Source organism: Clavispora lusitaniae (genome assembly GCF_014636115.1).
Source record: "Clavispora lusitaniae strain FDAARGOS_655 chromosome Unknown tig00000038_pilon, whole genome shotgun sequence".
Classification (NCBI taxonomy): Eukaryota; Fungi; Ascomycota; class Pichiomycetes; order Serinales; family Metschnikowiaceae; genus Clavispora; species Clavispora lusitaniae.
In genome coordinates, this window is record NW_027093976.1 from 534,636 (window position 1) to 560,370 (window position 25,735).

Sequence of the window (25,735 nt, forward strand, 5' to 3'; positions counted from 1 at the left end):
CCGTAGCTGCGGCAGTGCTTGACGCCACATGGAGGCGCTGATTCGGCCTTGATGGCGGCCTTGATAGCTCGGCCTGATTCTAGTCCAAAAGCTTGACGTAGTTCGACGGACAGATGCCCACCTGTCCGTTGGCGCGGCGCGCCTGCCACCACTTGCCGTCAATGTCGTCCACCTCCAAAATCTCGTCCTTGACAAACGAAATCTCGTTGATGTCGTCGGGACTGGCGTCGTAGCTGTACAAGGCCCGGGCCTTGTAGCGGAACGTCAGCACCGGCACGGCAAAGTTGGAGTCGGCCGTGTTGGTGCCGTTGGTGTTGTACACGGTGTTAGGCATGCTGGCCGGGTTGCTGGCACCCACAGTTCCGGTGTTTTGCACGTTGGTGTGGGAAAAGTTCTCCAAGCCGTTCAACTGCGACAGCGACATGTAGCCCGACTTGCTGTTGGTGAGCTGGCTGTGGCGCGAGTCGCTGACGCCAAAGCCTTGCAGGCCGCTGGCGCTCCGGGGCACGGCAAACTCGTGGTCGTCGTTCTTTTCCGAAGGGAGCTGCTGCGCGTACGACGACTTCATGGCAAACGAGTCGATGAACTGGTTGCTGGGCGACTCCGGGTGGCCGCCAAAGTAGACGATCCACAAGAAGTTCAACATGGACAACAAGATGCACCCGGCGGCGCAGCACAAGTTGCCCAGGTTGGAGCTGTAGATGAGGTTGTTGGTGGAGTTGGTGGTGTACAAAAAGCCCACCAGCAAGAGCCCGACCAACGTGAACTTGTACAACTCGATGGTGTTGTTCAAGTACAATAGAAACACCATGATGATCAATAGTATCTCGTAGACCAAGCCCCACCAGGTGAAGCGGGGGAAATTATCCAGCGCGGAAGAGCCAGCGCCGGCGATGGCCACGATCCACGCGATCACGCCGAACGAAACAGTGGAGATGGCGAAGGGGTCGCCCAAGAAATTGGCCATGCGGAATCCCATGACAAATATGATCCACAGGAGCAGCGGGCAGGAAACGACAGAAAAGGGCGAAGGAAAAAAGGGAAAAAAGACGAGCCGAAGAGGAATAGAAGGCCGGGTCAGCGAAACGAGAAAAACAACGGCGATATAAACGGAAAAGTTGTGTGGAGCTTGGAACTGGATCACAACAAGAGGGAAAATTTCTTGCAAGCGTGGGGCGCTGTGTGCAGGCGCGCCCGTTTACAATCGCGCCTTCTGTTTACGGCGGTCTAGACTTTGGGCCATGCGGCGGCGGCAGCGGCCACACCAGGCCGAAAGAAAAAAAAATACCACGGGTGTAGACGTTTTTTTACAGCTACTACGCGGATCTGCCGGTTTTTTTGAGCCTGGGCCAGCAGGAGATTTGGTGCCGGGGGGGTTTTTATATGTCACGTGACTCTCCCGCGTCTGGCGCAGAGGCCATATGCACGTCCCCTGCAGATGCGGCTTCGGTTCCACGCGTAGATCTATCATCGAAAGGAGAAAATACTTTGGCGCCGAAGCAGACGACTAGATCGATTGGGTTTTCGTGTCTGATTGGGTTTTCTGTCTTCTTTTCTTTGGGCCTTCGGCTCTGATCCATATTAGTTTTCTTTTTCTTCTTCTTTCTCTTCATTCTCTCCATTCTCACAGGTCGTGCAACGCAGCGAACCACAATAGGCTAAACATACAGACGACGCCTAAGAAGCTTAAACGCCATTATCTGATGGAGGCGAATGCACAGAAGCAACGGCCAGAGAATTTCGCCTAGGTCTGTTTTCGAGCGCATGGCAACTGGATGACTGGTTTTTTGATGTTGAACTAAGCGGCGTGAAGCGGCGGTGTTTTTGATGTCGTGCAGCTTATTCTACTCTAAAGGCATTGTCCAGGTTTATTAATTTTGGTTAACATCCAGCATCGCTAAAGAGAGTAGAGGTAAACTGAGTAGGGTAAACTTAGTAGGGTAAACTGAGTAGGGTAAACTTAGTAGGGTAAACTTAGTAGGGTAAACTGAGTAGAGGTATTTCAACATGTTCACCTCTTCTTTGGTTGAATGGCGATCCTACCTGACTGATGAGTTTTGATGGTTCAGTCCGCTCAACCACCATGCCAGATTACATAAGAGCAATTCAGCTCCCCTCGACTTAGAATGGTGGGAATACCAAACCGGGTTTCCTTGTCTAAGATTATGGCTCTAGTGCGTTTCATTTCGAAAAAATGAGTCTGTCACTTCACAGTGATTTCAGTTATCAGTTGAGATATTCCTCTAGTGTGAGGATGTGGTTACGGAAACTTAACGTACATGCAAGTATGGGCATTTTCTGCCAGTCAGGAGAGACTACTTTGAGCCTAAATGGAAATCATTTAAGAGAAAAGCAAGAGATACAACAATCGAAAAGATCTGTACCATAGGGATATTCGTGTATTTTTCCGTTGTTGAGGACTGAAGTACTTTTTATCATAGGTCAGGTCCACGTTGAGGTATGGGATCATAGGCTTGTGCATTCGAATCATTTTTTCCAAAGTAGATCGCCAATTACTGATGGATCAAAGAAGCCTCTGAATTATCGACCATCCATCTTACCGTGGTGACTTTGTTTAATGATTCATCGATCCACAGCATCTCTGGATTTTCATTCTCCAATATCGTTTATCCTGTCAGAACATGCGAGGCTCATTTGTCTCACGATTGCAATGTCGAATTAAAGCTTGTTCTTTCAAAATGATAACTCAACCAATTCATTGGTATTCATGTAACGATGCAATTCAAGATGAAAACAATCCTAGGACGAAGAGCCTGGGACAAGGCGAGATAAAAAAACAACCGAGATGGAAGCAAAGCGAAAACCAGAAACCTCTATCTGGGTAACAATGGCACCACAAAAAAGTTCTATAAAAAAGTTCTATATTTGGTCTCCGATGCCAGAATACTTCCTACAACTCGAATGCTTCAATGCATTCCAATATTCATGCTCGAGTGCATTATTTCTGCTCGAGTGCATTCCAATTTTATGCATTACTGCATTAATTATTAAGATGTTTACTGATCCATCACTCAGCTGCGGCCAAGTATGATGACCATACAAAAGTTTCCCAAAAACAGATCATAGCATCAGACCGAAAACAAAATATTCGGTCGTTCACGGTACCAACCAATAAAAGCAAAGTCAAATTCTGCACCAATTCCTAAATGGCCCATGTTTTGGTAAGCCAAGTATTCGGAGATTTCTGTTCGACCTATTTTGGTCACTTGTGCGGACATGAGACTACATGCAATGAACATTTGTCATCATGCTTTACCAAGTCATCATGAACCAAGTCCTCACAATACCAAAATTGTATACGATCATTACGATCATGCAATGGACTTCCAAATGTCTACTAAACAGGGAATCTGTTAACCTTCAAAGTGGGAACTTGCTTCTTGCTTGGGTGTAAACCCGTACATCTCACTAAACTCCGAAGCCAATCAAGCACAGGTCTATTCTCTATTAGAGACAGTATAAAGGTTATTGTAATACATGCGGCTAGTGGTTTTCTTTTGGCGAGGTCATACCCTGCTTGTGTGCAGGATTATTAAAACTGCTCCGATACCAAGCGATCATTTGCTGAGACAGCAGGTGGCCAATTATGACCTTGGCGTCATTCGACAGTCTGAGGGCCCAGGACAATGCTAAAAGTCGGAAAAGTTCGGAACTAAAGAGTCAAGTCGCTGATGTGCGTTTGGTCACCGATTCTGCTCCGGCTTTTTCCTTGCCCGAAAACGTCCTTTCAGAAGATAAAATGGCCGTGGAGGAGAGTTTTCAGAGCAAATCCACAACAAATCCTGTTACTTGGAAGTGTTATAACTTTATTATTCCATCGATTTCAGCCAGTTTCTAGCAAAGTTTCGCTGCTAGATTGTGCCTGTCTATTAAAGTTCGCATTTACACAGGGTCCACAGCAATTATTGCAAATCAGACAAGTCACTTCACACTATTTGAGAATACTATTGAGAAAACTACTTGAGTACTATTTGAGTACTATTTTAAGAAAGTACTGAAAAAAGAAAGTCTAGTTCGATCTCTAATCTTCCATCTTTGTTCAATCTAGTCTTCGTTCTAACAACCCACCAGTTGATTTCGCAGCAACTGAACAATTTGGATAACTGTCCATCACAACTGTCCATCACAACTGTCCATCACAACTGGCCATCACATAACTATCATCATTTTCGATTCACCTTCTTGCTTCGCTTGATCTCTGTTTTTCCACTATGCTTCCTCGCCAGCATCTTTTGAAGCCGCCAACGTTCTTGGCGCTTCGGCTTCTTTCATCAAGCTCTGTGAGATCAAAATCCATCTTCGACATTGGCACCAAAGTGATCGCCAACTCGGACAAAGCCAAGTACAGCGACAACAAATACATTACGCATCCAGCGTTTCCCCATCCCAAATGGACCGACGAGCAAGTGGCATCCGTGTCGTATGAACATCGGCCGCCCAAGACAGCAATGGACCGCTTCGTTTTCCGCTGTATCTCCACGGTAAGAACCACCTTTGACTTGGTCACGGGATACAAAAAGCCCAGGACGCCCGAGGAAAAAGAGCATCGTTTCAAAGGCACTCGCTGGGAAATGACCGAAAGCAAATGGCTCACAAGAGTGATTTTCTTGGAAAGTGTGGCTGGCGTTCCAGGCATGACGGCCGCTTTTCTTCGCCATTTGCACTCTTTGCGTCTCATGAAGAGAGACAAGGCGTGGATCGAAACGCTTTTGGACGAGGCCTACAACGAAAGAATGCACTTGTTGACGTTCATGAAGATTGGCCGGCCTTCGTGGTTCACCAAAGTTTTCGTTTTCGCCGGCCAGGGCGTGTTTTGCAATCTCTTCTTTTTGATGTATTTATTGCTGCCTCGGGCGTGCCATCGTTTTGTCGGCTACTTGGAGGAAGAGGCTGTCTCCACTTACACCCATTTGATTGAGGAATTGGAGGCTAAGCGGCTCCCCAAGTTCGATGGAATCACGGTTCCCGAAGTGGCCCAGCTCTACTGGCCCGAGTTGAATGAAAAGTCCACTTTTCTCGACTTGATTCAGCGCATCCGTGCTGACGAGTCCAAACACAGAGAGGTGAATCACACCTTGGCCAACTTGGACCAGAAGGAAGACAGAAATCCCTATGCCATGCAACTTCCCGATGTGGATAAGCCCCAGCCTACAAATGACTTGAAGGGCAAGAACAGAGCAGGCTGGGAACGCAAAGACTTGATTGTCTGATGGCTTCCTGAGCTCTTGTACATATTTACCACTTGTATATACGAATGATTTACGATGAATGAATGAAATGGTTTATGAAGACTGAAGACTCTGGCCGCAGGTCAGAGTCGCCAAGAGACCTTCGAATATTATAAGACTGCGTGACAATATTTTATTCGAACTTGGAACTTAATATTTGTTTAAACTTATTATTTGTACTTATTATTTGTTTGAACTTAATATTTGTTCCAACTAGTTGGTCGTTTCGAATAGAACGTGATAATATCGAGCAAATTACCACGGTGTGAAAGGTATCGAAAGTCGCTTGCCTTCTGTTGAAGATGGGCCGCCGATTTTGGTTACTATGAGAATTCGAAATGCTAAAAATTACTTCGACTCATTTAGGCGTTATTTTGTAGTTCTATAGGGTCGTCTGAACACACTTCAAATACATGCTTTTATCTATTCAGTAAGTTTATTGTCTAACGAGCGAAAGTATTAGTGGCCGGCCAAGAACACCAGGCTTTGAAAGGAATGGAAGTTGCTGGAGCATCTGGTTCAGAACAGCCCTCAGTGGGCGGCACCAAGAAAGATTGTTGCGCCCAAGCAAACCACCATCACCACCACACCCCAAATACTCAAGACCAAGCCGCCGTACTTGCAGAAACGCTCTTTTCTGGTCATGGAGTCGCTGCGGACCAACATGAAGCCGAAGAGCCCAGGCAAAATAAACGAGATGGACGTTGAGCCTGTGGACCCGACAAACGCCAACACGTGCGCCAAAGACGTGACTGAAATGGCCACAAGGTACGACGCCACAACAATGGCCGTGGTGATGGCATAGAAACGCACCGGCGGCAACGGAACGGGCACGGGAGCGGCTCTGTTTGTGCTTGCAGCTTCAGCCGCCCCGCTTTCGATTCTGCTTTCGTTTGCAGGGCCGTTTTCGACTCCGCTTTCGCTTTCGATTCCGTTTTCGAGCGCGTCGTCCTCGCCAAGGAGAGCCGTGTCTGCGCCCAAAGCGTCGGGCGCATCTTCGCTAAACATGTGGAGAATGTGGTTGACCGAGCCACGGCACGGGTGGCACTGGAGCGGGAACGCCATGCTGACCATGACAACAATGCACAAGCGGCCCACAAGCAGCGCCACCGAGTCGCGTGGGTACATGGTGATGATGTTGGCATCGACAGCATTGCCAAAAGTCAAGTAGCCCAAGATGCCCACGACCAAGTAGGCCAGGCACGCGGTGGCGATGCCGTTGCGGATGACATGGTTTGCCTGGCGTGTTCGAGAGTTGGCGGGTTTTTCACTCAACTCGTTGACAATGGAAAACATGTTCTGGTGGCACGTGTAGGCAAACACAAACACGGGGAAAGACGCCAAGGTCTGGCGCCACGACACAGGCTGCCACGACACCACGCGGTCAGGCGCCGCGTCCACGGCCCAATGCTCCACCACCAAGCACACAAGATACAGCACGGAAAAGAGCGCCACGAGCCCCAGGTACCGAAGCGACGCCAACAGGCGCAAGTACGAGAGCGGCGCCACCAACAACACTAGGAACACCGTGATCCACAAGTTGCGCTCGTGCGCCCACGCGCCCAACCCCAAGCTGTCCAGGATTTTGGGCATGAGATCGCCAATCACCACCAAGTACGACACGCCCACACCAAAACACTTGATGGCGATGGCCGCGTCGAAAATCACCGCAAGCTGCGGGTACGTCATCTGGCACAAGCTGAAGTACGACACGGGCGGGTGGGCGTACTTGGCCACTTTGTTCTGGAGATAGAGCCCAAACGCAGACGTCAGCGCAGAAAAGACAATGAGAAACGCGCCGAGCACCAACCCATTACAGCGGAGGCCGTACGGCATGGCAAGAATGCCCGCCCCAATGAGCGTATTGAGAAGATTGATGGTGCCAGAGCGGACGGTGGCGGGCATGGTTGTTGAGGAAAGTTGGGCAAAGAAGTTGAGATTGAGGTGGGTGCGCGGACACCCGTCTTATCGGGACGCTTACCTCAGAGGCAAAGACGGTTAGGAGTGAGGTTTTGGTGCCGTTTGAGGGTGGATTGTGTTGAGGGCGGTGTTTTGTGGGGGAAGATTGTTTTTGTTTTTTTTTTTGCAGTTTGTGTGTGTAGATGTAGTGGGTGTTGTGGCACACCTCTCTTATAGGGACGATGGAAGTTTGTCTTTTATCGCAGATAATGCATTAGCATTCCAATTATACGTCAGCAAGAAGAATACAATGTTTCAAGAATTTGTGCTCAAAGTCGTTCATAAATCCAAAGCTTCGTTGATTTGTGACGACATTCTTGCAAACGTAAAAAAAAATTACGAAAGATAAACGTAAACTACTAAAAGATGAATGGCTTCCAGTGTATATTTTATCGTTTGCCTCAGACCACTGGGTCTGGAGTTGGCCGACGGAAATCTACCACGTCGCATCATTTGAAACCGGCAACATACCGACGCTTACTTTCGAAATGACTTGCCTCTAGTAAAAATCTTCTAATATACGTCACTAACAGTTTTCCAATGGAACATAATTATGAGCCTTGATACCCCACATCGGTAAGTGATGATGCATGACCAGAACTTCGAACTACGGACGTCCAAGAGTTATTACAAGACTGAAAAGAGGCAAATTTGATAATATGTTCACAACGTCTCTAAGCGTTTCCCGAAATGATGTTTTCAGGCGTAGCTGCACCCCAAAATTGCCGAAAACGGAAGTCAATGCTACTACCTAATCAAGCAATATTTACAAATCAGCCCGAGGGCCCACTTACGTATTGGAAACTCATATTACATTCTTAGTATTTTGTCAACAGCTGCGTCCTCGTCCTGTAGTATCTGTCTTCTACAGCAATCAATTATAACGTCGATTCAGCGGGCGGAACGCAAACAATAATACACACGGCCTGTCCATTGCGTTTCCGCATGCGCCTCAGCCCAGCCTGGAGGCTGGCTTAGAAAAGATACCACCCCAACAACAACGCAATGAGCACCAAAATCACAGCCAAGGGGATGGAAATGCCGCTCGAAGGCTCGTCTCCAGCAGCAGGCGCAGCACGGGTTTCGGCAGTCTCGTTCAGGTCCAATTTCTCCGACAAGTTGTTGATTTGAGCGTTCGAAGCCTCCAACTCCTTCTGTACTTCTTGCGAGGTCACGTCCTTGTTTCCGGTGACGGCCTGAGCAATAGCATCAGCCTCTGCCTTGGCGTTCTCATGATAGATGGAGCCGTTGGTTTCCTTAGGCACGCTTCTGTCTTCGATGTTGACCTTTTCCTCTTCTGCGCCAGCAGCACCGAGAGCCAGGGCGTCCAAGGGCGCCGATTGTGTAGCGTTGAGATATGACGTGTCGTTGATTTGCGACTCGTCCTTGTCGTCGTCCTCAATGACAAAGTTGACCTTCAACTTTTTCTGTAGCAACTGCTCCTTGTATTTGGTCTCCAAAGCCGACCAGGACTCGCCGACCTTGGAAGGGTCGTCCAAATCGGTGCATGGCAACGACACAATCAAAAACTTGTCCTTGCACTTGTAGTCCTTGGGCAAAGGTTGCGTGAAGCCTTGCAAAATGAGCGAAATCTTGACGGTTTCGCCTGGAGGCACGATGCTGGCGTTGGGTCTGACGCAGTACAACTTGGGAGCGGTGGTCTTGACCTTGAATGCCAAAGGCTCGCTCGAGGTGTTGGTCAACTCCAAGTACTCGGTAGATGGCTCAGTGAAAGTTCCTGTTTGTTAGTACTGGGCAGAAAAGAGCTTGAGGGGATGGACGATGACGAAGTTGATGGAAGTTGATGGAAGTTGAAGGAAGTTGAAGGAAGTTGATGGACGAAGTTGATGGATTTTTGATAATTCGTGGTGATCCACACCTCTTGGAGATTCACCAATAAAGCAGGATATATTGCACAAAAGTGTGCAATCATCCCCTTCTTGGCGGTGCCCGGACCCGCATCTATGCGTCTGGCCCTACTTTCGTCGTCACACCTCCATTCCCTTCTTGTGCTGGCGCTTTGTTTTCGTCCTCCTATCATTGCTAAGGACACGAAGCATTGGGCGGAAAAAATGAAACCGCCCACTGCAGGCCATAAAGGCAGACGTCTAGTGGTACATACCTCTGTAAGTTAAAGCGTTTGGCGAGACCTCCATTGTATAGCTGGCGTAATAGTTGTGGAGAAAAGAAGGAGAAAGGGGAAGAAATTGTGAGCGAGAACATCTGGCATGTAAGCGAAAATCACACGAATACAAACACTAGGGGAAGCGGCGAAACCACCGCGGGACAAGCAATTACGAGAGAATGGGGTCACGTGACGCCAAACTACTAGAAGAGAAGGGGAAGTGAGGGAAGAAGTGAAGGAAGAAGTAATGAAAGAAGTGAGGGAAGAAGTAATGGAAGAAGTGACGGAAGAAGTGATGGAGTATGAGAAAATCAAGAAAGAGAAGAAAGGAGATCAGCCAACAACTAAGTTGCTCAGCCATATATTCGGTGCGAACAATTGTAACATGGAAAGTGCAGACTACAACAGGATGCAACATCCTATCTTCATTTAGCAGACTGATGAATAAGTAGTTACCATCAGTCAAGAGGATTGAAGTAAATCTGCATTTTAGCAGGATAGACATGATCAAGTTAGACTCACGAAATATTTGGTCAGTGTAGTAGCTTGTCATTTCTTCTTATACTTTGCTACCACAGTCTGGCCCATCAAGCCTTGATTGTAATATTCTGTCTAATTCTGGCATACCCAACTTAACCTAAAAACTTGCAGCTATATTATTCATTAGAATTTAGTATCGTTGCATGCTAGAGTGAAGATGGATAGGCAGCTGAAGGACATCTTTGACTGACAGATTTTCAAAAAACACAATGTGCTGAACAATAAATCAAAATTGGATCAGGCCAGGAGAACAGTAGTGCCTTGAGCATTTTCGTTCAAGTTAAAGCCCACATTGGACAATAACTTGACCAGGGCATGTGTTAGTTCTAAATTTGAGTAGGTTAGCACAATCTCCAGTCAGCCGGGTGTATCTTCTGGAGACGACGAGTCATTTGTCCAATCCTTTCACCAATGCCTCAATTCTAAAAGTTTGAAGATTCTACGTTTGTTCAAGTTGACCAAAGAACAGATATTGACTATTCATTAATCATGCCTAAATTGTTGCGTGCAAGCTGACCAATTACTCTCTACATTGTCAAATCCAAAGCCGAGTTAGTGTCAATTTCACCGACCAAGTGAATTATTGACCTGGCCATCAATCCTATCGTGCAGATGTTTTGGTTGATTATTCCATCTTTAAAGATTGGCTACCCTTTCTGCAATCGTATACCAGCGTACAGAGCCAATTGCTTCTTTCTATCGAGCAGAACCCATTGCTTCTTCTATACCAGTGCCCATTTCTTCTACCACCGTACAAGCCTGTTGCTTCTAGCAATACTTTTATTCCTATGTCTCCTCGTCCTAATAATCGTCACCCTTGGACACAACCTCTTTCTTGTGTGGATGGAGCAAAATCGTGTGTTCGTACTGAGCGGTGTAGGAGCCCAGTGTGTCAACCAAAGGAGGATAGTCCTCCACAACACCGGCACGGACCAACTGGTTCAAGGCCAAAAGATACTTATCTTCGCCCGCACGCTCCAAATAACGACGGCACCAAGGCAAAGTGCCAAAGTTGTCTTTGATGGACTTGACCAAAGACTTGGCCCTTTCGGAGGGCAATTTCACCCCGTCAATGTCCTGGTTCAATGCATAATGCGAGCACTCGCCTTGCGGAATCACATAGCCTTTTCCGGTAGTGCCAAAGGTCTCGATGGCAAACGTTTCGCCTTCTTCCATCTTAGTCATGTCACCGTTGGCCACAATGGGCACGGTTTTGCCCGAGTGGATCACATAGTCGCCGATGTTGTGGCCGTTCAAGTTGCGGATACACTTGACCGGGTATGTTTTCCCGTCCAACTCCACTTCGTACGACTCCATCACTTCTTGCACAGCAGCACCAATGTCGTTCAATCTGACGTCAATACCGGCCTCTTTGACACCCGTGTAAGTCGCTTCTCTCACGGCAGTTAAAAGGTTGTCGTACTTGTCGTCAAAAGTCAAGGTGAAGGCAGAGTCCACAATGTGGCCGTTCACATGCACACCAATGTCGACTTTCATGACATCCTCGTACTTCAACACCACCTTGTCGTTGGAGTTGGGTGTGTAGTGGGCAGCCACATGGTTCAAGGACAATCCGGTGGGGAAACCGATACCCTGCTTCAAAGTGTGGTCGTTGCCCGTGTATGTCCGGATGGAATTCTCAATGAGGTCTGCGATTTCAAGCATCGTCATTCCGGGCTTGATCTGCTGTTGCGCCTTCTGTCTCACCCTTCTGTGGACTTCGGCTCCTTTCCGGAAATCCTGCCAGTGGTTGTTTTGCTGTCTGTCCAAGTACCGCTTCTCCTCGTCGGTGGTCCGGTAGCTGTTGACCTCAAGCGGATACTCCATCCACTGTCCTTCAGGGAAAACTCCATCGGCATAAGTCTTATCAAGCGCAACCGCCTTCTTCTTTTTCTTCTTGGACTTTTTCTTTTTCGCGGCGGCCTGGTCTCCGTCGATCGCCAACTCTTCGAGCTCTTGCGTGGGCTCTACGACCTGTTTAGGCTCCTGTGTAGTCTCTACGGTTTCTTTTTCGGACATGGTGGAGATGAAGGACAAAAAGTTTTCGTGCTTATATGTGCGTGTCACGTGATGCGGGGACATCTCCGTTCCCGTTTGAGCCGAGGCCATCAGTGAAATGTTGGCACATCCGGTGGTACAGGCTGGTATTTAGATGCCGAATGCCAACGGCTGACGTTGCTGATGAGTTTGTAGACCCAATTGATAGATGGGCAAGGTATTTCTTGTGTGCAGTACGTCATCTCCAAAAGCGGCCATTAGACTAGTTGAATTGGCAAAGAGATCTAGGTTGAGCTCTGTCTATAATTTTGGTTAGTGAAAAGAAAATATTTCGGTTATTAATTAAGCAGATGCAGATTTGGGGTGTTGAGGATTCAAAGTGGCTGAATGTTCTATGCGCAGAAAGCCGGATTGTTCCGCATCGACTCAATTAATGATTTTTATTTTATTTCACGTTTGCAATTTTTGCCGTTAAATGCCTTCACAATTCTGGCTTTGTAGAAACATCTCCTAATTCTATAGCGTGGAGTCCTCTTATTGGGGAAATGAAGGTCATTCTTTTCGTTGCGTTCATAGTTAACAAAGATTAGAACGCAACACAAACTTCCTTTCGTAATTTCTGCTGATTCGTAGTATAGAGTTTTTCTTAAATGGCAAATTATACAGATCGGTATCACGAAGTCTAGATGAGGGAAGGTCTATACCTCTGCTCAAAATCAAATCATCTACAGATCTACTATTCAAATTCGCATAAGACAGATCAGCAAATCCCCATGTTGGTGAAGCAAATAAGAAGACAAAATTGCGTCCGAGATAATGGCTAAGATGACCACCGTTAAAGACTCTATACTTCAACTTCATTAGTTATATTACCCCTCTATTCGCATATACTGTATCATTGCTCTCTCATAATTATTCTGAGTTCGCTTGGCAAATTATACGGAGGTCAAATCATGCTTTTTATTAGATTTAGTACGTTCACTGGAACAGAGCCTGTCCGTCCCGCGTCGAAATGTGGCCAGATGAACATCTATGGTTGACCGTCTTGCTGGCTTATTGTCTATGCATCACTCTTTCGGCCCAAAGAGCCCCACCTTGTCGAAATTGATCATTTTACCATCCACCAGCTTCAGCAGCAGTGCAGCGTTGTGGAAATCGGGTGTTTTCATCAAGTTTCGTGCTGCCGCGGACCCAGACGGCGAAGGTGTGAAGAAATTAACGTAGTCGCTCATGTTGAACCCGGCAGGAGTCAAGGCAAGCCCAGCCAGGGGCAAAGCGCTGCCCGGAACCACATTTCCGTAGAGGGCAGGAGTGAACCGGTTCTGCGGGGTTTTGGCCAGCGTTGTTCCGGCTCTTTTCGGCGTCATGGGTGCCACAAATTGTCCTGGTTTGGATTGGGGCGCCTGCGATGCAGTTGCAGCCCTAGGAGTTGCAAAAGGTTTGGCAGGAGAAGGTGACGTGGCCAAATACATGAGCAAATCGGCTCCTTCTGTATCGGCTCCACCACCGCTAAAGCTCTCGCGTCGCGGCTGAGTCGGCGTCTTGAGAAGATTGAGCTGTTTCTTGGCCAAAGTGGGTGTGGTGACTTTCACCTGAGGAACAGCAGCCGCGTCTGGCGAGCCCTGGCTATTTTCAGCAGCAACAGCGCTTTTCCCCGGCGTCAGTGGTCGCGGGAGCTCGCGCAACACCATCTGCGGCTCTGCTCGGCGTTTTTTCGTAGGCGATTGTTCATCGTCGGTTTCGCCTGTGGGCAGGCTGGCCAATGGCGCATGCTGGGGCGAAATCAAGTTTGGCAGCAGGCCAAGAGACGCGCCCGACGAGGCAATCTGCCGTTTCCACATGTAGTAGTTCTTCAAGGGGCTCGATTTCGGGAACAGCGTCAGCGAGACGGGAGAGTCCGGAGGGCCCGACCTCCCGGATCCAAGCAGCTGTTTTGCAGCCACAGACGCGCGTGCTAGCTTCTTCTTCAACTCCTGGGCGATTTTCTCAAGCTCGTCCTTGCGCAAAGGCGTTTTCGGCTTCTTCTTGTCGTCGGGTGAGTTGACACTTTTCGAGTCCTGGAGCATGTTCATGTACGGTGTTTTTCTTGGTTGGTATGCTGCAAATATGCTATTCTTTTCTGTTTTCTTTTTGTGTTTCTGTTGCTGTTTTCGCTGGCGTTTTCTGAACGGTTTCAGGCGGCTATGAACCTGAGATCAGCAACCTAGAAGAAGATGAGGAAAATGTTAAATGTGGAAGGAAGATTGAAAAACCGTTTCTCGCTTCAAAATGTTTTTGCTTCTGTTTCCGCTTGTTTGTGTGTCTTTTGCTAGTGTCTTTGGTTTAACCTTTAGTTCTGCAAAGAGCCAAATGTGGTACGAAGAAAAGACTATTAGGGACGGCATTTTCTTTTTTGTCTGTCGCACGCGTGAGACCATTTCCCTTTTGGGCGTAATTACTCGCATCCGAAAGAATTGGCAGATACTTGCCTGTTTTGTGTTATGGACTTGTCGAAATTGCAGTAAGTCGTGTTTAATTGGAGTTGGTTTTTTTTTCGATTTTTTTCTCTCTTGTGTCCCCCATTGTTTTGTTTGTTCCGTTTGTACCTCTTTTCTCCTTTCCAGATGTCTCACATATCGCGGTTTCGCTAACAAGACTACTGAGAGCATAGAATTTGAGATTATCGAATCTGAAAATATAGAACTGAGAAATGAATCAGGACAGGTATCAAAATCTTTAGGGTTCTCGATTCATGAATGCATACTGCTAAGCATTGTAGGGTATCTAGAGTTTCTATAAGTTGCGGAATTACTATACTTTTACTCTAGGAGACATCGTTTGGTATGAAGAATCGAAGCTTTGAATTGCAGACTACCGAAATGGAGGATACCAAAACAGTAATGATCTTCACGGAATCATGCCGTAGCAACATAGGTTTTTCAAGGATCAGTTTTTTCTGTTCTTTGTTCTTTTTACCAAAGTTGGAGAGGTTTATTGAAAGCGGATCGTACTGTAGTAGCTGCTTATTGCGATCCTGGAGGTCAAGTTTACTGAGAATATAAATTGATTTATCCATGTATACTAGTTATTAGATGTTGGAAAAGGGTGGACCGATGCACGAAAGTAGAGCAGATGTAGAGGAAACTAATATATGGAGCAGATTCTCTATTGAACAGAAGTTGAAGCTCTATCAACAGCCATAAATTTTCATGTAGTAAACGTCTTTGAGCCATATTGGTGATTTTCATCGATGTTCTCCAGAGCCTATTTCGTACGACTATATCAAAGAACAGATCTTAGACAAAAGAGAAATTAAGTTCCCGACCACTTCTCCCGAGTCTGACCACTCAAGATATTAAAAAAGCTCTATTCAACTCTAGTGTATATGGAAAAAGACTGAACTGAAATGACCCAAAATCTGTCTTTTACGTTTCTTTTTCAGAGTCTTATCGGAGTTTTCGCTCACTATGCAATATACGCTATCTCGGAGATTTCCGCACCAGATCCTTTGTGGAGCTTATATATTGCCATTCCGCCTCCAACTATATTTTGACCTTCAGAATCTGATCGAAAAAAGACACTTTCGGCTTTATTGTCTTTCTCCTTAGTTGCCTCTGTCGCTGCTTTCTTCTACTTTTGATCAAATCAATAACTCGACAGTGGCGTCCACGTGACCATAATCTTCCTCCACCATCAAGTCTTCTTCTGCTTTCCCATGTTGACGGCACCATCCCTCTTCCTTCTCCCCTTTATTGGGCTCTATGTTATCCACCAAATAGCCACCCGCGCATTACCCCATTTTTTCCTTGTTCCGCCTCATCTGTGGCAAAAGAAGATTCTCTCGGTGATCGAGTACCCAAAGCCAATCTACTTGAAAGTGGGCAGAAAAAGATCCAGTTACCGGAGGCGGCTCATCACTGCCAGTGTCCAGCCTTCGTTCTACACGAATTTTGTCAACAACAAACTCAAAATCCACCCGACAGACCGTGAAAACGAAAATGACTCGTTCATGTCTGCCATGAAGAACAGAGCAGCATTGGACGCCAACCGCAAGGTCATTTACGGGTTTTTCCACCCCTATGCCAACAATGGCGGCGGAGGCGAGAAAGTCTTGTGGCACGCCGTGCAAGCGACGCTTTTGGAAGATCCCCGTAACATTGTGGCCATCTACACCACTAATGTGGAAGCAGAGCCATTGCAGATTTTGGGAAAGGCCGAGTCCAAGTTCAAGGTGGGCTCTTTGGACTCAAAGCGCATTGTTTTCATCTACTTGCGCAGATACGCTCAGTACATCGACGGGAACTATTGGAAACATTTTACTCTTATCGGGCAGCTTTGGGGGTCGTTGCTTTTGGGTCTTGAGGCGATGTACGAGTTGAGTCCCGATGTCTGGGTCGACACGCAAGGCTTGCCTGGAAGTTACATGCCTGTATCGATGATCTTGAAGACGCCCATTATCGCCTATGTCCATTATCCAATGATTCAGCCGGACATGTTCAATCGACTCAAGTTCCAAACGTTTTCTGACTTGCTCTCTTTCCGATTGAGCGACACGAAGCAGCTTGTCAAGTTCTTCTATTGGAAAGCGTTGTACGCTTTCTATATGTATTTGGGCTCTTGTGTCGATGTCACTTTGGCCAATGGTACTTGGACTTATAACCATCTCTGTCGTATCTGGGCAGCAAACAAAAGCTTGGGCAAGGTCGTCGATGTGTTGTACCCGCCTTGCAGTACAGAGACATTATCCTATGCTGAAAGTTCCCAGAGATCAACTCTTCTTTATATTGCCCAGTTTCGGCCAGAGAAGAGGCATGCGCTTGTATTAGAAGAGTTCAGCAAGTTTGTGGCCAGCGCTCGAGAAGCCAAAATTCCATTGGCAAACTTGCCGCAGTTGGTCTTTTTGGGTTCTTGCCGTACCCCGACCGATGTGAGCACACTTGAAAAGGCCAAAGAAATGGTACAAGAGCTAGAGTTGGTAGAGTATGTTAACTTTGTTGTGGATTGCTCTTTTGAAGAAGTTCAAGAAAACTTGGCTCGGGCGAAGTTCGGCTTGAACGCCATGTGGAACGAACACTTTGGGATTGGCGTGGTGGAATATCTCAGCGCAGGAGCAGTTCCTATAGTACATGCTTCGGCTGGCCCGCTTCTCGACATCGTTGCTGAAGATAAACCTACCACGACTTGGGAAAACGAGTTGGGTTTCTTCTTCAAAAGTGAAGACGACCCAGATCTTTGTGGAGTGGAAAATGGCGAATTGAAGTTTGAGCAAAACGATGAGCCCGTGTCTTATCCTGCTTTGAGCGAAGTTCTTTGCCGCCTCTATATCAAGACGCCTGAATTGGCATCGGATGCTGCTCTTGAGCAGAAACGCTCTTTGGGACAGAAAGTGGTGCAGGCAAAGTTCTCCAACAAGGCTTTCAAAGAAAAATGGATACAACATCTCCAGACGGCGGCGCAGTTGGAGGCATATTATCGGGAGAACCGTAGGGACAAGGTTAATGCTGTGTACTAGGTGGTGAACCTATCGATCAATAATAATACGTACAAAGAACGCTTTTCGACCCACATTTTTGAAAACTTCTGAGGCTATTCGTAACCCACTATCAAACTTCCTCTGTTAAGTTCCCCTCTGGGGACAATAATGATCCCGTAAATTTCTTGGTTATCCTGGATGAATCAAAGAAAAATGAATTCGTTTAAAAAATATTGATCAAGCCAAAAGTCGAAAGCTAATCAGTGTGATGGGTCTGACAGAAATAGCTGCATAAGACTGGAGAGCAATGATTGAAAATGAAAGATTTGTTCATATAATATAGCAATGCGCCTTTACTAGCCTCCTCCTTTTCCAATACTTCTCCTTCTTGAAAGCTCGACTAGTATGCTTCAGTCTCTTCAGATTGTCTTTAACCTACCACAATTAAAATCACGCTCTGATTTTCTAGATGTTTTCTGAAAACCTCATTGACTTCTACTTTTGCGCTAGGGTACAAAAATCACCTTTCATTTTCCTAGCAAGTCTTGGTTGTTCTCAAACGTTGTTCGAGCTTCATAAATTCAGATTAGTTAGCCACCCACTTATTACTTAGTAGAATAATTTCTATCATGCTACCAATAGTAGTCTTATCTAGAAATTTATCCAATAGTTCTCATAATGATAATAGAACAGAAGTAGACATATTAGGTGGATATAGCAGACTCATGTATGAGAATAATCTTTTGTTTAACGTACTGTGGCAGGATAGTATATTAGTTTTGACGATTCTTTGCTTTGTTTGATTCCCCTAAATGTAGATTATCAAATTTCATCTTTCGTCTTTCAACTTAGTAAACGAATTTAAAGACTTCCAGATCTTCTTCACGAAAATAGATAGATCAATCTCATCTCTTCCATATAATCACCTATTGTTCGCTTATTTTTCTTGGTTGTCTCTTTTCTTCATCCTCTCACCTTCCTAACATTTTCATCCTTGCGCCCGATTTCTTTTCACATAATTTAATAATTTACCTCTACCTCCTAATTATTTTCGTCTATTTATAAGAAAACACTCTTTTGCAGCCACTTATAAACAGAAAAGTATAAATAAAGCTGCTGCGATCGCAAAAAGTTGCAGCCATTTTCGTTTTTTTACCTCCCTCACAGTGCGCGTGGGTCGTGCCGTGCCCAGCGCGGATCCGACACTCGTGTTAAAAACTTGCCAAAAACATTACCACCTCCAAGCTAGTCCCTAAACCTCGTCCAGCCGCAGCAATGAAATTGGACGTGACCAAGCAGTTTTCGGCGCGTTCGGAAAGAGTCAAGGGCATTGATTTCCACCCCACTGAGCCCTGGATCTTGACCACGCTATACAATGGAAAAATCGAGATTTGGTCGCATGCAACCAACACGCTAGTCAAGTCGATCCAGGTCACCGATATGCCTGTGAGAGCAGGAAAGTTCATTGCCCGCAAGAATTGGATCGTTGTGGGCTCTGACGACTTCCAGGTGAGAGTGTACAACTATAGCACCGGCGAGAAAATCACTCAGTTTGAAGCTCACCCAGACTACATCCGTAGCATCGCCGTGCATGCCACTTTGCCTTACATTTTGACCTCGTCCGATGATTTGACCATCAAGTTATGGAACTGGGACAACAACTGGCGCCTCGAACAAACCTACGAAGGCCACCAGCACTACATCATGTGCGTCAACTTTAATCCGAAGGATCCCAACACCTTCGCGTCTGCCTGTTTGGATAGAACCGTTAAGGTGTGGTCTTTGGGCTCACCTACTCCTAACTACACTTTGGTTGCTCACGATATCAAGGGTGTCAACTACGTCGACTACTACCCACAAGCTGACAAACCATATCTCATCACATCTTCGGACGACAAAACAGTCAAAGTGTGGGATTACCAAACAAAATCATGTGTGGCTGTTCTTGAGGGTCACTTGGCCAATGTCTCTTTTGCTATTTTCCATCCAGAGTTGCCTTTGATCGTCTCTGGTTCTGAAGACGGCACTGTGCGCTTCTGGAACTCCAACACCTTCAAGTTGGAAAAATCCGTCAACTACGGATTGGAGCGTGTGTGGTGTGTCAGTGTGTTGCAGAAATCTAACTTGATTGCTGTGGGTTGTGACTCTGGTAATGTGGTCATCAAATTGGGAAATGAAGAGCCTTTGTTTTCGATGGACAACAACGGTAAGTTGATTTACGCCAAGAACTCTGAGGTATATCAATCTGTTATCAAGCCAACTAGTACTAGCGGTTTGAAAGATGGTGAAACTATTCCAATCCAGCAAAAGGACCTCGGAACGGTGGAAATCTATCCTCAAACATTAGCACATTCACCAAACGGAAAGTACGCTGCCGTATGTGGTGATGGTGAATACCTCGTCTACACTTCATTGGCCTGGAGATCCAAAGCCTATGGTAAAGCATTGGACTTCGCCTGGAACACACACGATCATTCTAACGCTACGTGTTATGCGATTAGGGAATCTAAAATGTCTGTCAAAATCTTCAAGAACTTGCAGGAACTGTTGTCTGTAGACCTTGTCTACGAGGCTGAGAAAATCATTCCTGGTGCTTTGCTTGGTGTCAAGTCCGTGGGTCTTTTGTGTTTCTATGATTGGGAGACAGGTTCGCTCGTCAGAAGAGTTGATATTGAGGACGATATTCAAGACGTTGTCTGGTCTGACAATGGCGAGTTGTTGGCTATTTTGACCAACAGCGCCTCTTCGGAAACCAAGAGCTACGAAACTTATTTCTTGAGCTTCGACCGCACGCTTTACGAAGAAGCTATCGCTAACGGATCTATCAGTAACTCTGAAGGTGCAGAGGCTGCCTTTGATGTGTTGTACACATTGCCTACTTCCGAGGCTATCTTGTCAGGAAAGTTTATTGGTGATGTTTTTATCTACACTACGGCCACCACGAATAGATTGAACTATTTTGTTGGTGGTGAGATCATCAACTTGAGTCATTTCGATCACAAGTACTACCTCATCGGCTATAAAGCTAGTGAAGGGAAATTGTTTTTGATTGACAAAACTTTCAATGTCATCTCGTGGTTCGTGAACTCGGATGTTTTGGAGTTGCAAACATTGGTTATGCGTGGTGACTTGGAGCAGTTTGCTTCTTCCACTGTCACCGACGAGGAAACCGGCGAACAGATTCCCGACTTGGCATCCATTTCACCTGAACTGTTGTCTGAAGAATATTCTGCTTACTTGACCAACTTGTCTAAGACAGAGTTAAACCAGGTTGCACGCTTTTTCGAGAAGTTAGGTTACTTGAAGTTATCTTTTGCCTTGTCTCAGGATTTCGACTCAAAGTTCCTGATTGCCTTGTCCACTGGAGACTTGCAACAAGCATACCAATTGTTGGTGGAGAACCAAGATAGTAATCCATCTACGGCGCTTGTCAACGCGCCAAAGTGGAAAAAGTTGGGCGATTTGGCCATGGCGAATTGGCAGATGCAATTGGCGGAAAAATGCTACTGGTTGGCAAACGACCATGCTTCCTTGTTGTTGATGCTCTCCTCGACAAACAACCAAGTGCTGTTGGCTCGTCTCGCTGAATCGGCCGAAGCACTTGGAAAGTACAATATTGCTTTCCAGGCGTGGTGGTTGACAGCAAACAAGGAGAAGTGCATGGACTTGTTGGTTAAAACGGAAAGATACAGTGAAGCTGCTTTCTTGGGTAAAACCTACGGTATTTCCAACACCAAACTCGCCAATGTCATGGAGTTATGGAAACAGCAATTGGTTGCCAAGGGAAAGGGGAAGACTGCAGACCGTTTGATTGGCGACTTTGCCGAATTGAAGGTGAGCAATGGTGATGCTTTGATTGACTTTGGCAATGAAAAAACGCCAAAAGAGGTTGAAGAGCCTGTTGAAGAGCCTGTCGAGGAACCTTTACAAAAGGTAGAGGAGCATCATGTCGATGACACACCAGCTCGTGAAGAAAACTTGTTGGATCTCGAAGACTCGGAGAAACCGGAAGAATTCGAGGAGGAGGAATTCGAGGAAGCTTTGGGAGACGATGACAACATCTTGGAACTTTAGATCAACAGTTGCCAATGAGCACTTGAAAATCGGGCGACGCATAGACAAGCATCGCCGCCATAAAAGTGAATAATGCATTTATAACTTGTACTAAAAGTGCGTAGTGCTGAAGAGTAAATTTTGGAATAACACTTCTTATGGGAGACACCATGGGATGCATATTGGTCATATGAACTTCCTGATACTTTTAGAATTTGCAAGAGTTGAAGGTATACTCGGGGTTACAAATGATGAATGTGAACTGGGTTATCGAAGTGGGTACTATTAGTTAATGTATATCCAGTACACATGATATTGTAGGTCTATGAATAAAAGTGATTAGATTCGATATGAGAAAAGTCACAGGGAAGAAATTGTCTACAAAAGCATCGATAAGTTATTATCGTAATATGGATCATCGAGGATAAGCTTGAAAGCTATTAAGGTGCCTTTGTTCACTCTTCTAGACCATTCTCAGAAGTCAGATTAACGACCAAACAGAATGGATGACAGGTCTCCCGGTTGTATGTTGATTTCTCCATTTATGTTTCTTTCCGTTTCCTTCACTTATATGTTCGTTTCTCCTCACTTATATGTTTATTTCCATTCCCCTTCGCTTATTCTTCCATCCTCATTTATATTCTTCAATCCTCATTTATATTCTTCCGTCTTCACTCATTTATATTCTCCCATCCTCATTTATATTCTTCCATTCCTCACTTATTCATCCTCACTTATTCATCCTCACTTATTCATCCTCACTTATTCATCCTCACTTATTCCTCCTCACTTATTCCTCCTCTCTTATTCCTCCTCACTTATCCTCACTTATCCTCACTCATTCATCCTCACTTCCCCTCTTGACATCAAACACCTCGTACTTGTCGGCCATGTAATCTCGCTTGTTCTCGCACACAAAGTACAAGTCGTCAATGCCCACGGGCGGCTTGCTGGGCCATCGTGTGACGTTGGCAAAAACTTTGTCCAAGCGCCGCTCCAAAAGCCCAAGCTCCGGGTCTGCCAAATCCACACGGGCCAAGCGCACGACAAACGTGCCGTTTTTCCCGAGCGCCGTGCAGCACAAAAGAAGCGCCGCCTCTGCCATGTCGATGGCGCCTTTCTCCGGCACACGAAGCCTGCTTCCCCGGATATATGGGCGACTATGGGTGTTGTTGAAAAAGCCCAGCTCCTGGAGAAACGGCGCGCCCAAGTCCGCTAGAACAACGTCCGCCTGGTACATCTTGGGCCCCATCAACTTGTGGAGCGGGTCTGCCACCGCCAAGTCGCCAAACGCCCGCGTCAAGTGGCTCACCTCGCTTTCAAGCTCTGTCTCTGCCGCCTCCTTCTGGATGTACAGCTCAGGCTCGCTGAGCGCCCGGAGCCGCCGCATCGCCGCGTCCTGGAGCAACTCCACCACCGCGCGGTGTGCAGACTCCGAAAACACATTGCCCTGGGTGCAAATGGTGCCTGCCGGAGGCTGGGCAAAGAGAAGATCGAGGCCGATCAACGTGCACTTGTCGGCAATGCGTTCGGTGGCGACGCCGTGCACGTGCAGAAGCGCGTCTCGCGCGTACGTGAGCCAGTGGCCCGGGGCAAAACCCAAATCGACCACTTTGTGCACTGAAGGACGGAAAAGATTGAAGTGGCGGTCCAAGGCCGCAATGGTCGAGTGGGCCGTGTAGGCGGCCTCGACTAGCTTCTGCAGCCGCGTCGGCTTGGCTGAAGACGACGCCATGCGGCAGAACAGAAGGAACATGGAAGTTGGTGATGGTGTAGGTGCGTGTGCAGGTGCAGAAGAGAACCAGAAGCCGGCCTATGCTGAAGATGACTTAATTGATATTTATAGGCATTAGCTTTAGATTTATGCTTTAATTAATGGTAATTGAAAAGATACTTTATATGGTTTCATATTTACTACTTTCTTAGTATTCTTGTTTGTTATATTACAAGGTTTAGAGTATATATTTGCTCCATTCACTATTGCTGATGGTGTTTATGGAATCAATCGGAATTGAACCGATATTGTTCGCATGCAAAGCGAAAGATTTACCAATTAATCTATGATCCCTTGTAAAATTTTCTATATTTATATTAAATAGATTCTACTTTCTTCTCTTTAAGTCCGTGTCTTCAACACATGTTATAGTAGTTCGATTCTACTTGCTCTTGGGAGGCCTTTGTAGCTTAAATGGTAGAGCGTTCGCTTGAAGCGCCACTGATGAAAGTTCAATTCTTTCCGAAGTTTCTTCAATGGGCGGAAATCATTGGGGGAGGAAACATTTTCAATTCTGATCTATAGACTTTGTAGATGTTTTTGTTTACCTGTTTTGCGTAGACACTGGTCCATCCCAATACATTTCGGCATGTCCACAGAAGTTTTTAGCTGAAATGAGTTTGGCTTCGAAGGTCTTCTAATCTCGTATTTTGTGGACTATACTGGCTTCTGTATTTTGATTAGGTACATTGTTCTGTGTGGAACACTTGTTTGATTCGCTACCAAAGAACGGTGAAAGAAGAAAAATGGTAGTTGCATCAGTTTAGCGGAGATGGTTGTCGCAGTCTTTCTTTGGTTACTGAGGGATTTTGCTTCATCGAATCCAAGTTGATGTCCTAGTAAGCGGACTTCTACCACACATACGTTTCACAAGACGCAAGAACCAAAATGTGTGATCAAGCAAAGTCAGGCTTACAAAGTTCAGGTTCCAGTATCAAATAATCTATGCTATGTAAAGGGAGATGTTGAGATATTATTGAGTCTATCATCGTCATAGAGAAGTTACACTAGCGGACTATTTGGCTTTTATCTGAGCCATTTCCATGATTGTTAGGGTCTCTCAGGAATGTTCCTGTTAATAAAAAATAATATGGAGGGGCGTAAGATATTACGGATTCAATAAAGATGCTTCGTAACTTATAACTACTAATTCAAATTCTGTGAAAATCACCTCAGTTGATATACATCTGCTCACTGACAAAAAAAGAATAAGGGGACATCCTAACATGGCACATAAAAGGATATCAATTTTGTGATCTTCCAGATATTTCAGTGGAAACACTGATGTCAGTCAATAAACACTCCAACCTGTAGCTGTATACCTTTCGTTTAAAAATTGCAATAGTTACAAATGGCTCAATAATATCGAAGAAACTCACACCATTTCTATATTTCGCAGTAATTCTCAGAAGTGGCAGAAACCACCTAAATTAGTAGAAACACACAGCAAAAGAAAAACAGCGTAACAATACTACCATTGATCTTGTACTGCTGGCAGGACAAAACGCCTCCCGAAATTATCAAGAAATACAAAGCATTTAAGGTTGACGTAAATACAAGACAGAACAAGAAATGAAGACACAAACCATATACAAACCAGATGCAAACCAGATGCAAACCGACAAACAGAAACTGAACAGATACAATAACCTAGACATTCTGGAACCAACCAGTTCAAATAGCTGTCGTAGCCCACAAAGGTAACGAGCTGGAAAAACATGGTCACGTCCTGCATAAACAGTCAAGGCCAAAAAGATGAAGTTAGGGCTCGCGCCCTAGCGCCCATCGCCGCACCCATTTCTCGCGAAAAATTTCTCTCTTCTTTTCTCTCCTCATCCTCGTCGAATCAACACTTTTACCAAATCCTTTGGGAGACGAATCAAGATGTCCAAGATCACTAACGCTCACGTCCGTGAAAATGTCCAAAAGTTGTTGGCTTACTCCAACGACACCAAGAAGAGAAACTTTTTGGAAACCGTTGAGTTGCAAGTCGGTTTGAAGAACTACGACCCTCAAAGAGACAAGCGTTTCTCTGGTTCTTTGAAGTTGCCTCAAGTCCCAAGACCAAACATGACCATCTGTATCTTCGGTGACGCTTTCGACGTTGACAGAGCTAAGTCTGTTGGTGTTGACGCCATGTCTGTTGACGACTTGAAGAAGTTGAACAAGAACAAGAAGTTGATCAAGAAGTTGGCCAAGAAGTACAACGCCTTCATTGCTTCCGAAGTTTTGATCAAGCAGGTCCCAAGATTGTTGGGTCCTCAATTGTCCAAGGCTGGTAAGTTCCCAACCCCAGTTTCTCACAACGACGACTTGTACCAAAAGGTTGTTGACGTCAGATCCACCATCAAGTTCCAATTGAAGAAGGTCTTGTGTTTGGCTGTCGCTGTTGGTCACGTTGAGATGGAGGAGGATGTTTTGGTTAACCAAATCATGATGGCCTCCAACTTCTTGGTTTCCTTGTTGAAGAAGAACTGGCAAAACGTCGGCTCTTTGGTCATCAAGTCCACCATGGGTCCATCTTTCAGAATCTACTAAGCTGCTTTGTATAGTAATTTAGCATGACTTCACACCAAAGCCTTCTT

The 25,735-nt window shown here is 45.9% G+C and overlaps 10 protein-coding genes and 2 non-coding genes across 12 annotated transcripts; 5 read left to right on the forward strand and 7 right to left on the reverse strand. All coding sequences in view use genetic code 12, as the record gives it.

Annotated features, from left to right (window-relative positions):
• Positions 1–79: 79 nt before the first annotated feature.
• Positions 80–979, reverse strand: SSU81 (osmosensor; the record flags this gene model as incomplete). Its single annotated transcript, XM_002618538.1, has 1 exon — positions 80–979. The coding sequence occupies one exon, from the start codon at positions 977–979 to the stop codon at positions 80–82; it is 900 nt and encodes a 299-aa protein (XP_002618584.1).
• Positions 980–4,232: 3,253 nt separating this feature from the next.
• Positions 4,233–5,231, forward strand: AOX2 (Aox2p; the record flags this gene model as incomplete). Its single annotated transcript, XM_002618537.1, has 1 exon — positions 4,233–5,231. One exon carries the CDS (start codon positions 4,233–4,235, stop codon positions 5,229–5,231), a length of 999 nt encoding a protein of 332 aa, XP_002618583.1.
• A 549-nt stretch (positions 5,232–5,780) lies between these two features.
• FOB63_001363 (aspartate/glutamate transporter) lies at positions 5,781–7,154 on the reverse strand (the record flags this gene model as incomplete). Its single annotated transcript, XM_002618536.1, has 1 exon — positions 5,781–7,154. One exon carries the CDS (start codon positions 7,152–7,154, stop codon positions 5,781–5,783), a length of 1,374 nt encoding a protein of 457 aa, XP_002618582.1.
• A 1,028-nt stretch (positions 7,155–8,182) lies between these two features.
• FOB63_001364 (phosphatidylinositol-binding protein) lies at positions 8,183–9,364 on the reverse strand (the record flags this gene model as incomplete). The annotated part of the gene is made up of 2 exons (XM_066102157.1): positions 8,183–8,946; positions 9,331–9,364. 2 exons carry the CDS (start codon positions 9,362–9,364, stop codon positions 8,183–8,185), a joined length of 798 nt encoding a protein of 265 aa, XP_065958456.1.
• A 1,310-nt stretch (positions 9,365–10,674) lies between these two features.
• On the reverse strand, positions 10,675–11,982 carry FOB63_001365 (methionine aminopeptidase; the record flags this gene model as incomplete). The annotated part of the gene is made up of 1 exon (XM_002618535.2): positions 10,675–11,982. The coding sequence occupies one exon, from the start codon at positions 11,980–11,982 to the stop codon at positions 10,675–10,677; it is 1,308 nt and encodes a 435-aa protein (XP_002618581.2).
• Positions 11,983–12,938: 956 nt separating this feature from the next.
• Positions 12,939–13,943, reverse strand: FOB63_001366 (uncharacterized protein; the record flags this gene model as incomplete). The annotated part of the gene is made up of 1 exon (XM_002618534.2): positions 12,939–13,943. The coding sequence occupies one exon, from the start codon at positions 13,941–13,943 to the stop codon at positions 12,939–12,941; it is 1,005 nt and encodes a 334-aa protein (XP_002618580.2).
• A 1,622-nt stretch (positions 13,944–15,565) lies between these two features.
• Positions 15,566–17,362, forward strand: ALG11 (alpha-1,2-mannosyltransferase; the record flags this gene model as incomplete). The annotated part of the gene is made up of 1 exon (XM_002618533.2): positions 15,566–17,362. One exon carries the CDS (start codon positions 15,566–15,568, stop codon positions 17,360–17,362), a length of 1,797 nt encoding a protein of 598 aa, XP_002618579.2.
• A 1,236-nt stretch (positions 17,363–18,598) lies between these two features.
• On the forward strand, positions 18,599–21,397 carry SEC27 (coatomer subunit beta'; the record flags this gene model as incomplete). Its single annotated transcript, XM_002618532.2, has 1 exon — positions 18,599–21,397. One exon carries the CDS (start codon positions 18,599–18,601, stop codon positions 21,395–21,397), a length of 2,799 nt encoding a protein of 932 aa, XP_002618578.2.
• Positions 21,398–22,214: 817 nt separating this feature from the next.
• FOB63_001369 (uncharacterized protein) lies at positions 22,215–23,132 on the reverse strand (the record flags this gene model as incomplete). Its single annotated transcript, XM_002618530.2, has 1 exon — positions 22,215–23,132. The coding sequence occupies one exon, from the start codon at positions 23,130–23,132 to the stop codon at positions 22,215–22,217; it is 918 nt and encodes a 305-aa protein (XP_002618576.2).
• Positions 23,133–23,372: 240 nt separating this feature from the next.
• On the reverse strand, positions 23,373–23,444 carry FOB63_005552. The gene has a single exon. It is a non-coding gene; the product is annotated as a tRNA-Ala (tRNA).
• A 105-nt stretch (positions 23,445–23,549) lies between these two features.
• FOB63_005526 lies at positions 23,550–23,621 on the forward strand. The gene has a single exon. It is a non-coding gene; the product is annotated as a tRNA-Phe (tRNA).
• A 1,413-nt stretch (positions 23,622–25,034) lies between these two features.
• Positions 25,035–25,688, forward strand: RPL10A (60S ribosomal protein uL1; the record flags this gene model as incomplete). The annotated part of the gene is made up of 1 exon (XM_002618529.2): positions 25,035–25,688. One exon carries the CDS (start codon positions 25,035–25,037, stop codon positions 25,686–25,688), a length of 654 nt encoding a protein of 217 aa, XP_002618575.1.
• Between the last annotated feature and the right edge of the window lie 47 nt (positions 25,689–25,735).